Raw genomic sequence first — 20,943 nt, 5'->3', positions numbered from 1 at the left:
GCTCTTACAATACTTCTCACAAGTATTTATAGGGGAGGGGAGGAATCAAGAGTGTGAAGATAATGAGTGATAACTAGTGGGATTATGAGATAAGCCATGATCCCATATGTCCCACGTGGGCATTTATCAACAATTCCCTTGCGAATAACACATAACACATACCAAACCTATTGCATTCGAGTAGTCGAAATAGCTCTTCGATATGTTTGCAAGGGTATATATATATATATATACTCCTTGAAAGCTTTCAATTAGAGGTGTAATTGAATCGAGCCGAACCAAATATTAAGAGGCTTGAGCTCGAGCTTGGTTCATTTACCTTAAGCTCGAGTTTGGTTCGAATTCGATTCAAGTTTTATTTTTTAAGTTCGAATTTAACTCATAATGAAATTAAATATTTTGCGAACAACTTGAGTTCGGATTAAAAATGACTCGTTTAAATGTTAAAAGAGCTTAGTTTGAATTTAATTCGAAAATGACTTATTTAAAAGTTAAATGAGTTTAGTTCAAACTTAACTCATTGATATATAATATTTATAATATATATATATATATATATATATATATATATATATATATATATATATATATATATATATATATATATATATATATATATATATATATATATATATATATATGACATCATAGACGAGTCTCTTAACGAACATGTTCACGAGTCTCTTAATGAATACATTCGCGAATCTCTAAACGAATATATTTGCGAGCTCACGAACCAAATATGGTTAAACTCAAGTTAGATTTTATAATGTTTTCAAGCTCGAAATCAGGCTCGAGCTTAGCTCATTAACTTAATCGAATAATTTTTTTTTTCAAATCGAGACCCGAATAGCTCATGAGCGGCTTGACTTGTTTACACCCCTACTTTCATGGTGATCATTCAAGGATCGAGGAATTGAACCTTATGCTCTGTTTGGATGGGGTGAGAGAAGATTCATTAATGGAAGAAGAAGGGAAGAGAGAAAGGGAAAGGGAGGAGAAATAAAATATTTATATTCCCCTTGTTTGGAAGGGATGGAAGGTTCATTAACGTAACATGTATTACTTTGTTTGGGAGGAAAGAAAGGGGAATGAAGATTAAATATATAAAGTTACAAAAATACCTTCACTTCTTAAAAAAGATAAGATATATAGAGGACGGATGAGAAATTATAAAATTCTATTAATATTGTATGTAAAAGTTGGGATATAGAAAGTCATAAAATAGATAACGCATGCTTTTTGAATACATCTTATCCTTGGAGGAAAAACAGAAGAAGATTAGCGTTATCTATCTCTGTCCTCTTGAATCTTGTCCTTAAAAAGATTTGCGACGAAGACTGATGCTGACATCATAGAATGTGAGTGGTTGGACATTGAGCGGTGACGACTCATATTGTGTGAAGAACGACGATGCAAGACGAGATATCTAAATAGATGAGTTAATTTAAAAATTAATATTTTAAAATAAGAATAAAATTGAAATAAAATATTTTTCAATTCTCCTTCCCCTTACACTCCAAATCGAAGTGTAAGAAATTTTAACAATTCATGAGCATGGAAGGATAAAGTTTACCCTTCTCTCCCCTTGCCCTTCTTAACTCACTCCATCCCAAATAAAATCAAAATTCTTCTTCACCTTATTTATCCTCCCTTCTCCTTCTCTCTTTCTCCTCTTCTGCCCTCATCTTCTCTTAAACAAAGCATTAGTAACAGAAATGGACCGATGGATCTTAACTGGGCCGAGAATCACGTGCTCTTGGCCCATTATCATTTTCCCTCTCCAAGAAACGTGACGTGCTTCATTCCTTCAAATTCCTTCCTTTTTCTACTTCTTCCCTCCTTAAATTGAATCCGCACCTTTTCTAATGTCTCTCCTCTGCGATCAGCTAGGGTTTCCAGCAATGGCGAAGCGGCAGTCCCTTCCATGGTGGCTCAACGGCCACAGTAACCCTAGAAGCTCCCCCTGGCTCCAATCCGTTCTTCTAGGTTCGATTTTCATCGCCTTTTCCTTGAATCCTCGTCTGCGTTTGATCTAAATTCTTGAGTTTTCATGATTATTATTTCAAGTTTCTTTCTCCCGCCGGCAATCGATTGAGTTTTGGTGGAGGAAAATTTTCATTTTAGGATCGAAATCTTAATCAAAACGTACACGAAGCTTTATGCACCATTTTTTCTAGTCATTTCATGCGGACAAATATGCAGACATTTGTATTGTTTCCCAGTAACTTCGAAGAAACAAGGCAGATCCTTTCATTCAGTTAAAAGTTAGGGTTCATGTTGAAGGTGAGTTCTTAGGGTAGATCTTGCTATTTCTATGAAAACACTATGATTACTGCTTTGTTTGATCTTTTCTTAAACATCAAATAGAAACATTCTCTAGCAAAGGCTACTATAATCATGATCAAGTCTTTATTAGTCCCAACTATTTAGAATTGTCGAGACCTACAATTTATTGTTCTTGTAACCAGAACTAGACGAGAAGACGAAGGCGATCCTAGAACTGATCGAAGAAGAAGCAGAGTCTTTCCTACGGAGTGCAGAACGGTACACCAAGAAGAGACCAGAGCTCATACACATGATTGAGGATTTCCACTTAGCAAACAAATTGTTGGCTCAGCGATACGACCGACTCAAGTCAGAAATGAAAAACCATCAAAATGTGAATCTTACGGTCCCGATATCGAGCGGGTGCTACTTAGGTAAGCTAACTGAGCATACCCATGGAGCACAACCATGGGGCACATTAGACAGTGAGGAATCTGAAGTGTCATACGCAAAAGAGGCGATGGAGAATGACGGAGTCGAAGACAACAAGACGATGAACGAAGACGTCAAATGGTTGAAGTTGAATAACCAGATGCTAATGCATGAAGAACCCCAATCTTGCTCACCATTGTGCATGTATAGTAGTGAAGAATCTGAATTGTGTGAAGCAAAAGATGGAGAGGAGGAGGCGATAAATAAGGAGATTGAGAGGTTGAAGACGGTGAACAAAATGTTGAAGGATGAAGCAGAAGCTAGAGACTAAGAAAAAAGAGAAGTCATAAGGCAGCTTTGTTTGCCAATTAGCATTCTGAAAAGTGAGAATTGTTGCTTGAGGAAATGCATAAGAGAACAACAAAAGAAATGGACATTTCTATGGTTTTAAGATTTACAAAAATTATTCTCCCAAAATTTGGATTTAGGGTTTAAGAGGATTAGTAACTGTATTTTCTCATGGAAATTTTTTGGGTGAAGGGTATTTTTCAATAGATTTTTTTTTTTTGAATTACAAGGGGTATCTGGGCATTTGGCACCAACTAGTCCCCTTGGTATCTTTAAAATGAATGCATGATGGTGTTGTGCCTGCCTTCCCAAGTTGTTCATGAAATTTACATCATATAATAGTTTTAAAATCTATTTTAATAATTGAGATTAACTATAATAAAAAAGTGGAATCCGTCATTCCAATAGTTTCACACGGTCGATTCCACGATCATTCATGAGGAGGTAAATCGAAAGTTATAGTTTGTTATTACGAGAGAGGGCAATGTCTTGGCTTCGTTGAGATTCAACTATTGTCTACTACAACAAGTCTACCCCACAACAACAAATTCAATCATGCCTCAGGAGCAATAATTGAGATTAAAGATGGTATACAAAATGAAATCTTTATAATGATTTATTAATTGACTTGTGTTATTGACTTAACAATGTTTCAAGGATCACTCGACTTAAATTAGTAAGATTTTATTTAGAATTGTCAATGAATTGAATATTCATGAACAAATTTAATATTTGATTTGATAATAAGTTATTTATATTCGTTTAATATATACAAAATTAATTAAATAAATAAATTTAATTAATTTATTAAATTAAACGAGTAAACTTAAATTATTAAACTTATTAAGTTCAATAATAAATCAAATAAATTTTAAACAATCAAATAAATTTAAATTGAGAATTCGATAACATCTAAATAAATCAAATTTAAATGAAGTTTGAATCAAGCTCAAACTCATAAAAAAATTCAAATCAAACTTGAATAATCATTTCAACTAAATTTGATTACTTTATCAAACAAATTTAAACACTATAGAACTTGGTCGTTTATGACCCTAATTCTACCTATGTAACTCAAGATAATACCAAACACAAGTACACAACACAATTCATGGGTTAAGCTCAAGATAGTACCTTAGTTCATTTTAAATTTGATTTGACTACCTTATCAAACAAACTTAAACACTATAGAACTTGGCCGTTTATGGCCCTAATTCTACCTATGTAACTCAAGATAATACCAAACACAAGTACACAACACAGTTCATGGGTTAAGCTCAAGATAATACCTTAGTTCATTTTAAATTTGATTTGGTTACCTTATCAAACAAACTTAAACACTATAGAACTTAGCCGTTTACAGCCCTAATTCTACCTATGTAATTCAAGATAATACCAAACACAAGTACACAACACAGTTCATGGGTTAAGCTCAAGATAATACCTTAGTTCATTTTAAATTTGATTTGGTTACCTTATCAAACAAACTTAAACACTATAGAACTTGGCCGTTTACGGCCCTAATTCTACCTATGTAACTCAAGATAATACCAAACACAAGTACACAACACAGTTCATGGGTTAAGCTCAGGCAAATCCCCAAATGAGTACTTCTTGCTAAGTTGTAACCCACATATCGTTCTCAAGTATCAGACAAACGATACCAAAACTTTGATCGTTTCTAAGATCATCAAAGAAAGGCAACGACAAATTTGAGGTGGAAGAAGAAAACCTTAGCGCCTGCTGACTCCCAAGGCATAAGAAATGGCAGCTAACACGGCAGCAATTCCCGGGCAAACCCATGCCAATGCTCCAACTTTCTTCTCAGACTCAGCCCTGGCACATTGCAGCACCTCCAGCTCTTGCTCCGTCTCGTTGATCAAAGCCACCTCAATTGCCTTCAAATCATCTATGGCGGCATTTAGAACATCCTCACCTGAATTCCATTCGCTTTCGATAATTTCTTGTTCGATGATCTTCTCGGAAGTAGCCTTTAAGAGGCATAATACCTTTGATAGGTTTTCATTAGTAACCCTTGCCATCTCTTGGACTGCAGACTTCTCTGCAACCAATGAATCAACATCCCCTTTCATGAGCTTATTCTCGGCGTTAAGTTTATTGAGCACGGCCTCGGAGTTGCAAAGCTCCTTCTTTAGTCCCTCGACCTGAAGCCTTAGGCCATGGACTTCATTGATCATGAGATTGCAGTCATAGATGGTTGAATCTTTTTCAGCTTGAAGTATTGAAATTTGCTTCTTCTGGTCGACAACTTTTAACTCCTGCATAGCCCACAACCCGTCGATCTCGCACTTCGCTGCTTTGATCTTCCTAATTGTGTCTTGAACACCATCAATCTCCTCTTCATGTAACCTTTTCCGTGAATTTATCTCAAGCTGCAATTTTTCATTCTCCTTTTGAAGGTAGCCAAACTCCAACTTCAATCTCTCATTTTCCTCCATGAACAGAGATTTCAATTTCTCTTCTTCAGCGAGCTTCGACAGTATCGTGTCCTTCTCAATTTGTAGATCAGAAACCTTAGCATTAAGATGAACTTTTGCTTCCTCCAACTCTTCCTTTATTCCTGTGATGATATGTAGCCTTTCCTTCAACAAATCCACCTCTGCAATCAAAGCTGTTCTGTCCGCATCAAATCCAAGCTTCAAGCTTGCAATCTGCTCTGTGAGAGAGAAGTTGTCAGCTCAACAACTTGCGATCTTCTCCTTAGCCTCTCGCAATGCCATTGACACTGCGTTGAGATCTCTTTTGTAAGCGACAGTCTCGGACGCTATTCCCTTCATATCTTTCTCAATCTCAACTTTCTCTGCTTGAATTGTCTGCAACTGATCATAAATGCCTCTGAGATCCTTCTCCAATGACATGGTTTTTTCCTCCATTGAGGCCTTATCGGCTTCAAGGGCTTGAATAAGCATCATCTTCTGCTCAAGCTCCAACTTTTGCCTCTCTGCATCCTCCCTCCACCTTTGTTTCACATCGGCAAGCTCAAATAGGGCAGAATCCTTCTCTGACACTGCGATATCGAGATCCCTTATCACTGAATCCCTTCTTTTGCCAATGACAAATTCCGATATCACCTTCTCTGCCGCCAATTTAACTATTCGGGACTGGAGGTCTCTCACTTGCTCCCGCTCCTTGAGAAGGAGCTGGTTCAGATCCCTGAGGCTCTCGGCGGCGCTGCTTTTCTTCTTGTCCATCGGACGAGAGAACGAGAGCAGGAAAACTTCCGACGCTTTTTTAGGGTTTTGAGATTTTGAATCGTTCGGTTGGTTTTAGTCGTGTAGGATGAGTACAGGAAACAGGGCATATGTAAGATTTCAAAAGGTGTCAGTGGGTGATTGCTTCCTTTCCGTGTTCGGTCTTTGGATGACACGGGCGATGCTAGCGAAGGTTACAAGTTTTGAAATTTGAATTTGCCGTGAGAAATGAACGGTTGGGATTCATTTTCTGGATGCGGAGCGGACTTGTGATAAAATCCAACCCGCTTTCCCCCAGCATCCGCTCGAGTACCCTTACGGAACGTGTCCCTCTTGACACTGTTATGCATCTCCGTGGGTGGCGGCGCATTTCTTCGCCTCGGGCAGCCTACCGACTCAGCCATAGGGATAGAAAAGAAGCAAGGAATGGAAAAGGAAGAAAATTAAACGGCCGGGACTTACTAGGTTAAGACAGAGACGTCGGAGGAAGAAGACGAAGGAAAACAGTGACGCCGGAGGAAGAAGATGAGGGCAGTTAGAAGACTGGTGAAGAGTTAAGTGTATTAGGGTTTTTTATAATCTAACGACAAAGAAAATGGACGGTGGATATTGCTCATCACCCATTATCTTAAATGTCCCGCCTAAGTTAAAGAATAGGATCCTAGCCTTTAAGGGCTAAATCAGCACACATTATAATCTAAGCCGTCTGATGATGCGAGGAATTAATACAGATCGTCGATGCAACTATCATTAAAACTTTATAGATCATGACTAACAAATAATACGTTAAGGTTATATCATTTCGTCTAACATAAGTCCAGTAAGTCAGATTTCACTTTTTTTTATTACACTAAACCAGAAGACTTATGATCCGATAGAATTTTTTAGTGATTATGTGGACAGCATGAAGAGGGGAGATTTTAAAAAAATGATAAATTCCAGTCAGTCTTATGAACTCAATCCCTGGGGTGGTCGGCCCGGTCCCACAGAAGTTTCCCACCGACCACCAGGGTAAATCGGGAAGCGCATACGACGGTCAATCCAGATGCCCAGCATCCTTTGATTGCGTTCCCCATTTGAAAGAAAATTCTTGCAAATACGCCATAGTTGAGGATCGAACCGTGGGTCCCTGGATCACAATCCGGATGTCCTACCGTTGCACCATTGCCCCGGCGACGAAAAAGGGAGATTTAAAAAGTGTAGGAAGGTGGGGTAAAACATAATCATTATTTAACTTTTCAAGTTTATGCATCTAAACCCGACCTCCTACTTGGGTTCTTGCATACCACCGACACCTCGAGCCGACCTCCCATCATCACATGTCGACCTCTGACTCCGAGCTCGGCATGCTCCTTGTATCACGTATCGACCTCCAGCTCCGAGCTTGATATGCTCCTTGTATCATTTGCTAACCTCCTGCTCCGAGCTCGACATGCTTCCTGATCACACGCTGATCTCCTACTCTGAGCTCGGCATGCTCCTTGTATCACGTATCGACCTCCGGCTCCAAGCTCGACATGTTCCCTGCGTCATGTGCCGACCTCCGGCTCTGAGCTCGGCATGTTCCCTACATCACATGTCGACCTCTTGCTCCGAGCTCAGCATGCTTTCTGCATCATGTGCCGACCTCCTGCTCTGAGTTCAACATCACATGCCGACCTCGCGTCATGAGCCCCGATATTCATTTAGAATTCTTATCTTAACCTTAGCATATGAAGGATGATGCTCCCGTATAAATTGGAGATCCCAGGATCATCTCTTTTGGAAATATAGGAATATATTAACAAAACTTATGAAAATTAAAGGGATTTTTCTAAATAAGAACAAGTATTTTAGAATGTTTCCTAAAACTGATTCTAACATCAATTACTATAAAAAGGTGGCGTATATCCATGGATAGAGGTACACACATATCAACCCTAATTTTCCCAAATCATTAAACTCTTTTCTCATGTCGAACCCTAACTTGAGTGTCGGAGTGACTTCTCAAGATCCACCCCCGGCGTCATTTTAATCCTTTTTTTTTTTTAATGTTTTGTAAGTCTCTTCTTCTCTCTCTACAACCTTATCCCAGGAGTGTGCACGTTCATAATCCTTGAACCGATGTTGAAACCATTCACAGTATATTGGCCGGAACAAAGATTAACAATGGTATACAAAATGAAATCTCTATAATGATTTATTAGTTGACTTGTGTTATTGACTTTTAATAATGTTTCACATATTACTCGATTTAAATTAGTAAGATTCTATTTAGAATTGTCAATGAATTGAAAGCTCATGAACAAATTTAATGTTTGATTTGATAATAATTTATTTATATTTGTTTAATATATACCAAATAAATTAAATAAATAAATTTGAATAATTTATTAAACTAAACGAGCAAACTTAAATATATATGTGTTTAGTTTATTAATATTCATGAATAATATTTATAAATAATATTTGGAAACAACGTTTATAAATATAGAGTCCTGATCTCCTGCGCGAACCACCGTACGCGACACCTGCGCACCGCTCCGACCCACCGCCGTTTCCACCGCCGTCGCGCCGCCGTCCAGTCACCGACGGCCGCCGGACCGGATGCGTTGGAAAGCCATCTCGCTGGCGCTCCGGCCGGGGCCGGATTCCGACCGGATTGTGGCCGGAATCCGGCCGGAATCCGGCCAGAAACGCGACAGAACGGCTGTTGGCCGATTTCAGCGGAAATCGGCCGGATTCCGGCCGAATCACGGCCGGAGACCGGCCGCGGTCGACGCGCCGGCGCCGGGCGCGTCGACCTCGGCCGGTCTCCGGCCGTGATTCGGTCGGAATCCGGCCGATTTCGGCCGGAATCGGCCAACAGTAGCTGTTGGCCGATTCCGACTGAAATTCGGCCGGATTCAGGCCGAATTTGGCCGGAATCCGACCACCGGACCCGGCGCCGGTGAGTTGCGCATCCATCGGTGCCGGTCCGGTGGCCGGAGATGGCTGGACGCCGGTGAACAGATGCGGTGAAGGAGCAAACGTCCGAGGAGAAACACTGTGCGTCGATCGGAGAAACGGACGGTCTTGATCGCGTCGCGCACGGGGAGCGCAGGATAGCGGAGCGCAGGTGATCAAATTTCTATAAATAATGTCTATGAACCATATTCATAATAAAATTTTTATCAACATGTTAAATAAATAAAAAAATTATATTATTAAGTTCAATAATAAATTAAATAAATTTTAAATAATAAAAACAATTGAATTGAGAGTTCAATAATATTTAAATAAATCAAATTCAAGTTAAGTTTGAACTAAGCTCAAATTCATAAAAAAAAATTCAAATCAAACTTGAATAATCATTTCAACAACTTAGTTTATTTTAGATTTGATTTAGTTACTTTATCAAATAAACTTAAACACTATAGAACTTGACTCGTTTATGACCTTAATTCTACCTATGTAACTCAAGATAATACCAAACACAAGTACACAACACAGTTCATGGGTTAAGCTCAGTCAAATTCTCAAATCAGTACTTCTTGCTAAGTTGGCACCCACATATCGTTCTATCAGACAAACGATACCAAAACTTTGATCGTTTTTAAGATCATCAAAGAAAGGCAACGACAAATTCGAGGTGGAGGAAGAAAAACCTTAGCGCCTGCTGACTCCCAAGGCATAAGAAATGGCAGCTAACACGGCAGCAATTCCCGGACAAACCCATGCCAAGGCTCCAACTTTCTTCTCAGACTCAGCCCTGGCACATTGCAGCACCTCCAGCTCTTGCTCCATCTCGTTGATCTTCGCCACCTTCTTCTCGAAAGCTGCCTCAATTGCCTTCAAATCATCTACGGCGGCATTTACAACATCCTCACCTGAATTCCATTCGCTTTTGATAATTTCTTGTTCGATGATCTTCTCGGAAGTAGCCTTTAAGAGGCATAATACCTTTGAAAGATTTCCATTAGTAACCCTTGCCATCTCTTGGATTACAGACTTCTCTGCAACCAATGAATCAACATCTCCTTTCATGAGCTTATTCTCGGCGTTAAGTTTATTGAGCACGGCCTCGGAGTTGCAAAGCTCCTTCTTTAGTCCCTCGACCTGAAGCCTTAGGCCGTGGACTTCACTGATCATGAGATTGAGGTCATAGATGGTTGAATCTTTTTCAGCTTGAAGTATTGAAATTTGCTTCTTCTGGTCGACAACTTTCAACTCCTGCATAGCCCACAACCCGTCGATCTCGCACTTCGCTGCTTTGATCTTCCTAATTGTCTCTTGCACACCATCAATCTCCTCTTCATGCAACCTTTTCTGTGAATTTATCTCAAGCTGCAATTTTTCATTCTCCTTTTGAAGGTAGCCAAACTCCAACTTCAATCTCTCAATTTCCTCCATGAACAGATATTTCAATTTCTCTTCTTCAGTGAGCTTCGACAGTATCGTGTCCTTCTCAATTTGTAGATCAGAAAACTTAGCATTAAGATGAACTTTTGCTTCCTCCATCTCTTCCTTAATGCCTGTGATGATATGTAGCCTTTCCTTCAACAAATCCACCTCTGCAATCAAAGCTGTTCTGTCCGCATCAAATCCAAGCTGCAATCTTGCAATCTGCTCTGTGAGAGAAAAGTTGTCAGCTCGACAACTTGCGATCATCTCCCGAGCCTCTAGCAATGCCATTGACACTGCGTTGAGATCTCTTTTGTAAGCGACAGTCTCGGATACTATTCCCTTCATATCTTTCTCAATCTCAACTTTCTCTGCTTGAATTGTCTGCAACTGATCATAATTGCCTCTGAGATCCTTCTCCAATGACATGGCTTTTTCCTCCATTGAGGCCTTATCGGCTTCAAGGGCTTGAATAAGCATCATCTTCTGCTCAAGCTCCCACTTTTGCCTCTCTGCATCCTCCCTCCACCTTTGTTTCACATCGTCAAGCTCAAATAGGGCAGAATCCTTCTCTGACACTGTGATATTGAGATCCCTTATCACTGAATCACTTTTGCCAATGACAGATTCCAATGTCACCTTCTCTGCCATCAGCTCAGCTATTCGGGACTGGAGGTCTCTCGCTTGATCCCGCCTTTCAACTGTTTCCTTAAGGACGAGCTGGTTCAGAGCCCTGAGGCTCTCAATTTTTCCCTTCTTGTCATGAAGCTCATTCTTTAGCTCCTCCACCTGCAACCTCAGGCCATGGATTTCAATCACCCCGAGATTAAGGTTATTAATGGCTGAATCCTTTTCAGCTTGGAGCATAGATATTATCATCTCCAGATTGACAAGTTCTGATGCCTGCTTACACCTCAATCCATCAATCTCATCCTTCGCTTCTTCGATCTTCCTAACCGTCTCCCGCAAACCATCTAGCTTTAATTCATACATCTTTTTCTGAGACTTAATCTCAAGCTGCAATTTTTCTTTCTCCTCATCAAGCTGCAACTTTTCCTCTATGACTAGAGCTTTCAACTCCTCTTCTTCGGCAAGCTTGAGCAAGGTCAAATCTCTTTCAGCTTGTTGCACTGAAACAATTCCTTGTAGATGAGCAACTTTAGCCTCAAGACCAATCTTTTCTTCCACTATCTCTTCCTTCTTTAGTTCGATGTTATGGAACCTTCCCTTCCATCCGTCCACCTCTGCAATCAAATCTGCTCTGTCCGCCTCAAATTCAAGTTGCATCCTCAAAATCTGCTCTCTGAGACCAACATTGTCCATTTGACAACTCACAATCTTCTCCTGAGCCTCTTCTAATGCCTTCGACACTGCATTGAGATCCCTTTTGTAAGTGGCACTATTGGATACTAGTCCCTGCAATTCTTTTTCGATCTCACCCTTCGCTACTTGAATCATCTGCAGCTGATCATAAGTGATACTCAGATCCTTCTTCATCGACCTAGCAGTTTCTTCCATGGTGACCTTATCAGCTTCGAGGTCTCGGATAAGCATCATGCTCTGCTCAAGGTCACACCTTTGCCTCTCGGCCTCCGCCCTCGCGTTCGCATCTCGGATCTCAGCTCCCCGCATCACATGGTCAAGCTCCACTAGGGCAGAATCCTTCTCAGACAACGCCGCATGAAGATCTCTCCTTGCTGCATCCCTCTCGCTGGTGACAGCTTCCAGGATCTTCTGCACGGCGGCCAGAGCCGCCTCCGCCTCCGCCCTCTCTGCCGCGATCTCAGTTATCCGGGAGGTGACGACGAGGCCAGCAAAGCTTTGGTCAATCTCGATGAAGAGGGAGCGATCTTCGGAGAGGCGGTCGACGCAGGACTGGAGGTCTCTCACTTGCTCCCGCCGCTCCACCGTTTCCTTGAGAAGGAGCTGGTTCAGATCCCTGAGGCTCTCGAGTTTCCCATTCAAGCCTCCTCCTACGACGGTAGCCGCCGCGGAGGGGCTGCTTTTCTTCTTGGCCATCGGAAGAGAGAACGAGAGCAGGAAAACTTCCGACGCTTTTTTAGGGTTTTGAGATTTTGAATCGTTCGCTTGGTTTTAGTCGTGTAGGATGAGTACAGGAAACAGGGCATATGTAAGATTTCAAAAGGTGTCAGTGGCTGATTGATTGCTTTCCGTGTTCGGTGTTTGGATGACACGGGCGATGCTAGCGAAGGTTACAAGTTTTGAAATTTGAATTTGCCGTGAGAAATGAACGGTTGGGATTCCCTCTCGTCACTGTTATGCATCTCCGTGGTGGCGGCGCATTTCTTCGCCTCGGGCAGCCTACCGACGCCCGCCCTTACGCCGCCCTCCTCCGCTCCCTCGCCCGATCCCCTTGCCCCTCTCCGCTCTGCCGCCTCCGCCAGATCCATGCGCACCTCGCCCTCCTCGGCCTTCTCCACGACGACGACGCTCCACTCACCGCCCACCTCGCCTCAGCCTACGCCCGCGCCGACGACTTCCCCTCCGCCTCCCTCCTCCTCCACCATGCTGACCGTCCGTCCACCCTCCTATTCAATGCCCTCCTCCGCTCCAACTCCCTACGCGGCTCCCCCCTCGAAGTTCTCTGCCTATTCCGACGGATGCTTGCCCTTGGCCTCCCTCCCGACCACTTCACCTTTCCCTTCGCCCTCAAGTCCGCCGCCGACCTATCCTTCCTCTCCTTCGGCCGCGGCCTCCACCTCTACACACTCCGCCGCGGCCTCCACCGAGACGCCTACGTCGGCAGCTCCCTGGTCAACATGTACGCCAAGTGCGGCGACCTCGCCGATGCCCACCGCCTGTTCGAGGAAACGGCACTTAGACTTCCCTCCTCATGGAACGCCCTCATCGCCGGTTACATGAGAGTGGGCGCCTTCGACGCCGCCGAAAACCTCTTCGACGAAATGCCTGAGAGGAATATCATCTCCTGGACCTCCATGATCTCCGGCTACTGCCAGAGCGGACTATCCGGCCGCGCGCTGAGCCTATTCCACGAAATGCGGCAGAGGGATTCGGAGGTGAAGCCCAATTGGGTGACGGTGGTGAGCGTTCTCCCGGCATGCGCCCACTCCACCGCGCTGGAGCAAGGCGAGAGGATCCACCAGTACGCCGCTGCCATGGGCTTCGATTCACATCCCATCGTGCAGATTGCTCTCGTTGGAATGTACTCAAAGTGTGGCAACCTTACCAAAGCCCGCCAACTGTTCGACAAAATTCCTGGCAGAGACAAAGATGTCACTGCATGGAACTCCATGATCACCTCCTATGCTTCGCACGGCCTCGGTTGCGAAGCCGTATCGACATTCGAAGACATGTTGAGAGCAGGCATTCGCCCCGATCCTATCACATTCACTGGCCTACTCTCTGGGTGCAGCCACTCAGGGTTGATCAAGCAAGGCCTTGCATATTTTGATTCCATGAACACAGTTTACCACATAAAGCCGCAATCGGAGCATTACGCATGCGTCGTCGACCTCTACAGCCGCGCCGGTCGTTTGGTTGAGGCAATGGAGATGATCAAAGGGATGGAGACTGAAGCCGGTGCTAGTGTCTGGGGTGCATTGCTCTCAGCTTGTCGGAATCATGGCAATGTGGAGTTGGCAGAGGTTGCAGCCAGCAAATTGTTCGAAATCGAGCCCGATAACAGTGCTAACTATGTGTTGCTTTGGAGCATGTACTCAGAGCTGGGCAGATGGGATGAGGTGAAGAGGGTAAAAGCTCTAATGCGCGAGAAAGGAACAAAGAAGAACCCCGGTTGTAGCTGGACCGAGACCAGTGCCAAAGTTTGCACTCCGGGCAGCGACTAGTTTCTTCCACAAACAACAGATGTTTAGTATTTAAAACCATCAAACATGGAGGGAAATGAAGAATATCAATCAAATAATCTTATTAGTTTGGTTTCAATCTTCATCACCAAACTAAGAAATTGAATGGAGAATATCCCATGTTCTAGAGCTAACATACAAGTGATTTTAGAGCCAACCTCATCAAATAGTGGTAGAAACACTTAAGATCTCAATAATAGCCACAGATATTCAGTCAATTTTTTTCATCTTTCACAAAAAATGGGTGTTAAATTTAGTTTCCTTTTCAATAATGAGGTACTGTAACTAAAAGACAAGCAGTTATCTTCCTTATGTTACAACCTGTATAAAATTTGCTGAACAATAAATCGTGTACCCGATCGGGAAGTCAGTTTTGAATCACTGGTTAGATTTTGCGAAGTAAAATCTTCATGAATGCTGTTGCAGCATCTATTTGGCAACAGCCACATCCTACAGAACAAAAGAATGTTGCCTCAACTTATGTGTTCCAATTACTGTAGCATGATATGCTATTAGTCCCATAACTTATACTGGACAGACTTGGGGCAGACATATTGGTCATCCACATTTTAGCTCCACCGTGCTGTTCTGCGATGTTGTATGCATATGATGAATACCCAACTTCCGTCGAGCATGAGTTTGTGAACCCCATTCCGATCGACTTCATTGTTCGAGACAATACTACAAGGCTGGAAAATGTAGAGAAGCTGTTTCCAACAAAAATGTCTGCTCGTGAGCAAACCTCATAGTCAATTGCAGACTGAATGAGGTAAGGATGCTTATCGTATACATCCTTAACTGCCAGTCTCTTTTTCTCAAAAGGAACAAAACCATCTTCCCATCCGCTTAGTATTGAATCGTCCTCTAGAAGGGCATCGGCAACTGCAAGGTAAACGACTATAGGCTGTTGTATAGCGGTAATGCGCGATACTCTTTCAATTATTTCTTCCTTGCTACTACATATCTGGTTGATGTTCAATCTCTGCTCTACTTTCTTACAATGAATCATCCAGTCTTTCTCGATCCTCATATGAACAGCCATGTATGGGATATGGTGATCTTGCCAGCCATCTAAACTTGCTTTCTTCTGGGGAGCATTAGAATTGTGGCTCACCTCTCTACCTACATCTTTGATCTTTGATATCACCTTAGCCACTTCCTTCTCTATCTCATCAACCACTACAAGACATTCAAATATCTTTGCATAATCCTTGGCTGGCCAATGGTCGTGCCAAAGGAAAGGATTTTTCCCAGAGATCCGAATAACTTCAATGTAATCAAATGACTCGTTCCGGCATTGTGTCAACTGATTTAGATCCCTTTCCTTTGTCCACTTCCTACCACTACCTTTAAGGACCTCATATGGCTTGCTCTTGTTCACAAGATCAGAATAGCGTCCCACTCGCACAAATCCATTACATTGATCATTGAATTTTTCAAAATTGAATAACTTATCAAATGCCATAGGTTCGAGCAAATCAACCTCTTTGTAGAATAGAGACGCACTCAAACTAGGCATCAGAAGGGTTCTGTTTAAGAATCTCGCAGTTAAGCATGCCCTGGCCAGTGCAATTTTCTGATTGTTCAACCCCCAAATGATCTGAGGAACTTCCAGGAATTTGTCTCTGGTGATCGAATTTTGCAAGTTAGATGCAGCAGTGATGCCTATCCAATTGGAGGTCCTCCATGTAAGCAAACTGGATCTGGGGAATGAAGATATGACGGTCCTAAGTACAAAGATAGAAAATACCAAAATGAAGCACCTGAAAACCAAAGACTTCATGCTACAGCTGCTTCGCTTGAGCAACTCAATGTTTGCTGAATTCATCACTGGCCTTCTTCATTCTGTTCTTAGTGCAAAATGTTGCTTCTTGTTGTATCAACATGAATGACAAAATTTATCACCAGAATTTCTGCTCCCCATTAGTATTGTAGAACAAGCAAATCACAATGAGGACTAACAATGCAAAATGATCAACTGCTCATGATTAGACATCTAATCATTCATTCATGATTCTCTTATAATCATAGGATCTGCCAAATGCCTAGCGTCGATACTGCTGGCAACCACTGAAGTAGCTAAGATATAACAAGTTTCAAGCATCTGATGTAGGTAAGCCTTCCAAAGATTTAACAATTTTCCAGTAATTCTGAAAGTCAAATACAAAAAAATAAAGAAAAGAACATCATTTCATGTTTTTATCATAAAGTTAATAAAAGAACTACTAGCATGAAGAATCAGAAAACTTGAATAGCATGTTTGTAAGAATAAGAGTCTCACTTCTGTAATAAATTCTTCAACCTCAAGTTCTTTTCGGTTGTTTAGATTAATTTAGACAGAACTCCCTCTCCTTCTCCATCCTCCTGTTTTGTTTTATTTCTCTGATTGAAATGAACTATCAATTGTTCCCCAAAAGAGGAAACCTCATTTACATCTTAAATCTGTTAGTGAAAAAATAGATAGAATTCATGAAACACCACTACTATCATCTCTTAGCATACTTGATTCTAAGATCAAACAGTATTGTTTCTAAGTTCTAACCACCATAAAATTTCACAAGGTACCATAAAACCTGAAGAAAAATCCATAATTTGACCATAAGTTTCCGAAGGGCTAGCCCATCCCAATTGGAATGTCCTCTTTTCTATAACTTGCTAATGGAAGATTGAACCAATTTTAGCACAAAAAGGAAAAAAAAAAAAAAAGAGTACGAGACCTTCAGAAATACTCAACATAGTCAGTCTCTACACACTGGAACTAATGGACAGCAACCTAGCAGACAATGATATTACAGATCTATGCATGTACCATGGTGCTCCGTTCACCCGTCCCAGAGGTATTTAGGGTACCGACTATGATATTACAGATCCATGCATGCACCATGGTGCATATAAATCAAGCTCCATTGAGTAGATTATCTCCAATCAATTAGAAATTAGCCAGAGCCAAATAGATCACAAAGAAGAAGTTTTTAACAAAGCATGAAGAACAATTCATCCAAATACAGCTGCAGAAAGGCATTCATCCATCGTGCTGATGCTTGCACATAAAAGGGGGGAAATCATCAATTTGTTTCTCTTTCCTCTACCTTTCTTCTCTCTCTCTTTTTTTTTTTTTTTTCAGTTCCTTTTGGTTGTAAGTTTTCTAAGGTTTAGGAAACTTCAAAGGATGAAAAAAACCAAAGATTTCGCAGAAATTTTCCGCGCAGGCAGAAAGGGAACTGAGAAGAAGGGAGAAAAGGTTCTTTCATGTCCAAAAAAAAAAAACTTTCGAATTAATCCACAACGAAAAACCATTGTTCACAAATGACCCATGAAAGAGAGAATGCTCATCAATTGATTAAAAAAAATAACAAGTCTGCGATCAACTATTTCTCTTGCAAGTGAAAAAGCGAAAACGCTTCCAAAGATCCAGAGAAAGATCCTCTTACTGTGACAGAGAATAGACCAAAGTACAGAATGAATAAGGAGGCGAATGAATCAACCGAACAATAATTTGAGGAATTGCCGAAGAACATACCCTGTCAGAAGCAGCTGGTCTTAATGCGGCGCGCAGGGAGGTGGTGGGGCGAGGCAGGAACCCTACTTCCATGACAAATCAATAGGATGTAGCATCAATCGCGTCGGATTTGCGCCCACAAACGTAGATGAGAAGATGGAGTGATGCTTCTCCTTCGATCGCCTCCAGATGATAAATTTGGATCTGGAATAACAATCTCGATCTCGATCTCGATCTCGATCATGATCTCCATCTAAATAATTGATTTTAAAAATAAACAATTATTAACTGGAATAATTAATTGAGTTAACTTATAAAATATTAAATAAAAATCCAAATTTGATGAAATTAAAGAGGAACAATAATTAATAACCTTAATGAGTAATAAATTAAAGATAATAATATCCAAAATGATTTAGATTTGTTTATTCTAAAAAAATGATAAATCCTAGTTAGCCTCATTGACTATCTTTGAGAGTGACCAGTCCGGTCCTATGGAATCCTACTGACCATCAGGATAAATTGGAAAGTGCACGCAGCGGCCAATCCGGACGCCCAGCATCCTTTTGATTGCGCTCCTCATTTAGAGAAAAATTTCTACAAATACGTCGTAACTAGGATCAAACCATAGGTGCCTGGGTGACAACCTGGATGTCCTACTGATGCACCATGATTTAGATTTGTTTATTCCAAAAACATTGTAAGATCGATATCGAAGAGTTAAATGGTCAAATTTACCGTCTTAAATGATCCTACATCGATAAACATTGTAAAATCTCACTAAAATGGTGATATAATAAAAAATATACAAATATCACTTTGATACGATAAAATGATAAAAATCTCATAGTGGTGACACAATGACAGTTTTATCATATATGGGGTTTATAAAAATTTACTGATGTAAAAATTTAATATATAAAATTATAAAAATATCCTTATAATCTACATTAATTTAGAAATAATTGTTCGTTAGGTATTTTATTTTATCTAATGGTCGAGTTCGTCATCGAAATTATAAACTAACTATATAAAATTACAAAAATATCTTTATTTTTTAAAATAAATCTATATGTGAAAAATATATATATAATTCATAAGATTAACAAAAATTAATATTTACAACTTAAATAAATAAAAAATTTAAAAACTAATAAGCGAGTACGATAAAAGATAAATCACAGTTTTATATATATATTTATAAAAATTTACTGATGTAAAAATTTACGACGAAGGTCGACATCGAGGAGTGCGAGTGATGAGATCCTGTGACGACTGCGTTATATGACGAGGAGCAACGGTATAAAAATCTAATAGATAGGTTATTTTAATAATTAATATTTTAATATAAGGGTAAAATTGGAATAAATGTGTTTTAACATTTCCTTCCCCTTCCTTACACCCCAAATCGGAGTGTAAGGAATTATGTCTATTTATGGGCATGCAAGGGGAAAGCTTCCCTTTCCTTCCCCTTCTCTCCCCTTCCCTCACTTTTTTACAAACAAGGTTACAAATTCCCTTCCCCTTATTTACCCTTCCTTCCCCTTCCCTCACCTCCTCCCAAACAAGACCCAAGGGGTATTTGGTTGAGGGTTATCATTAATAACCTTGGTTATCTATCCAAATACGTCATAGCTGGGATCAAACCGTAGGTGCTTGGGTGACAACCTAGATGTCCTACTGCTGCACCATAATTTAGATTTGTTTATTCTAAAAACATTGTAAGATTGATCTCGAAGAGTTAAATGGTCAAATTTACCGTCTCAAATCATCCTACATCAATCAAAATCGATACATCTTGAATGCAAAATTGCTTACGGCGTGAAGCCAAACGATTGAATACTCATCCATTCAAACAAAAAGTCATATAAATAAGACATTTCACAACCGAATGCAACTTAATGCATTTGCACAATGGCAATAATACTACTGATGGTCCAAGATCGGATGATACGGTGTGAAAATCTCACAGTGGTGACACAATAACAAAAATTCAAATCTCACATTTGTGACACAATGACAGAAATTCACCTCACACCTAAGGAGGTATTTGGTTGAGGGTTATCATTAATAACCTTGGTTATCTGTCCAAAGTTATCAATCATAACTTTTTTTTATTCAGATTATGATCAATTCCCAAGTAATACAATATTACCGTCACATTAGCAAATGAGTTATAATTCGGAAATATGATTACCTTGATAGCCAAAGATTTTTTACAATTTCGGAGGTTAACGAATTTTTTTCCATGATTATCTTTTGATTTTAAAATTTAGTTAATTATAATATATTATAAAAATTAATCGAAACAAAGTTAATTAATTTAATAAATTTTATATATAAATTTAAAAGAGATAATTTATTTTAAATTTAAAAAAATAAAATTAATAAATTATAATTATTAATTTAATAAATTATTTTATTAGAATAATTATTTTATTAAAATATATATAAATTTATGTTAAATTTTAAAAAATAAAATTAATAAATAATGTTTACTATTTTAATAAATTATTTTATTAAAATAATTATTTTAATAAATTATTAAAATAATTATTAAAATATTTTATTAAAATAATTATTTTAATAACTTATTTTATTTAAATAAATTTAACAAATTATATTTATTAATTTAATAAATAATTTTATTAAAATAATTATTTTAATGAATTATTTTTTAAATATATATAAATTTATTTTAAATTTTAAAAAATAAAATTATTGAATTATATTTATTAATTTAATAAATTATTTTATTAAAATAATTATTTTAATGAAATATTTTATTAAAAAAATATATAAATTTATGTTAAATTTTAAAAAATAAAATTAAATGATCTTTATTAATTTAATAACTTATTTTATTAAAATAATTATTTTAATAAATTATTTTATTAAAATAAATTTAACAAATTATACTTATTAATTTAATGAATTATTTTTTAAAATATATAAATTTATTTAAAATTTTAAAAAA

At 39.4% G+C, this 20,943-nt stretch overlaps 3 protein-coding genes and 2 pseudogenes across 4 annotated transcripts; 2 read left to right on the top strand and 3 right to left on the bottom strand.

Moving 5' to 3' along the window:
- The first annotated feature begins 1,904 nt into the window (after positions 1-1,904).
- LOC141835017 (protein NETWORKED 3A-like) lies at positions 1,905-3,151 on the top strand (annotated as a pseudogene).
- Positions 3,152-4,682: 1,531 nt separating this feature from the next.
- LOC141835016 (uncharacterized) lies at positions 4,683-6,260 on the bottom strand (annotated as a pseudogene).
- A 3,557-nt stretch (positions 6,261-9,817) lies between these two features.
- On the bottom strand, positions 9,818-12,641 carry LOC141835342 (uncharacterized). The gene has a single exon (XM_074722789.1). It carries the CDS (start codon positions 12,639-12,641, stop codon positions 9,888-9,890), a length of 2,754 nt encoding a protein of 917 aa, XP_074578890.1. The 3' UTR covers positions 9,818-9,887.
- Positions 12,642-12,901: 260 nt separating this feature from the next.
- On the top strand, positions 12,902-14,591 carry LOC141834899 (pentatricopeptide repeat-containing protein At2g20540-like). Its single transcript, XM_074722290.1, has one exon. The coding sequence runs from the start codon at positions 12,902-12,904 to the stop codon at positions 14,447-14,449; it is 1,548 nt and encodes a 515-aa protein (XP_074578391.1). The 3' UTR covers positions 14,450-14,591.
- A 138-nt stretch (positions 14,592-14,729) lies between these two features.
- LOC141834900 (O-fucosyltransferase 23-like) lies at positions 14,730-18,149 on the bottom strand. Of its 2 annotated transcripts, XM_074722291.1 has the most exons (3): positions 17,988-18,149; positions 16,749-16,831; positions 14,730-16,617 (listed from the first exon to the last, which is right to left on the bottom strand). In XM_074722291.1, the coding sequence occupies exon 3, from the start codon at positions 16,293-16,295 to the stop codon at positions 14,946-14,948; it is 1,350 nt and encodes a 449-aa protein (XP_074578392.1). In that variant the 5' UTR covers positions 16,296-16,617; positions 16,749-16,831; positions 17,988-18,149; the 3' UTR covers positions 14,730-14,945. The 2 variants fall into 2 exon arrangements, with proteins under 2 accessions (XP_074578392.1, XP_074578393.1); XM_074722292.1 differs by lacking the exon at positions 16,749-16,831.
- Between the last annotated feature and the right edge of the window lie 2,794 nt (positions 18,150-20,943).

Source organism: Curcuma longa, chromosome 9 (assembly GCF_044706935.1).
Source record: "Curcuma longa cultivar G26 ecotype Majalengka, Jawa Barat chromosome 9, ITB_CL_G26_1.1, whole genome shotgun sequence".
In the NCBI taxonomy this organism is placed as follows: Eukaryota; Viridiplantae; Streptophyta; class Magnoliopsida; order Zingiberales; family Zingiberaceae; genus Curcuma; species Curcuma longa.
This window is presented reverse-complemented; position numbering and strand designations above follow the sequence as displayed.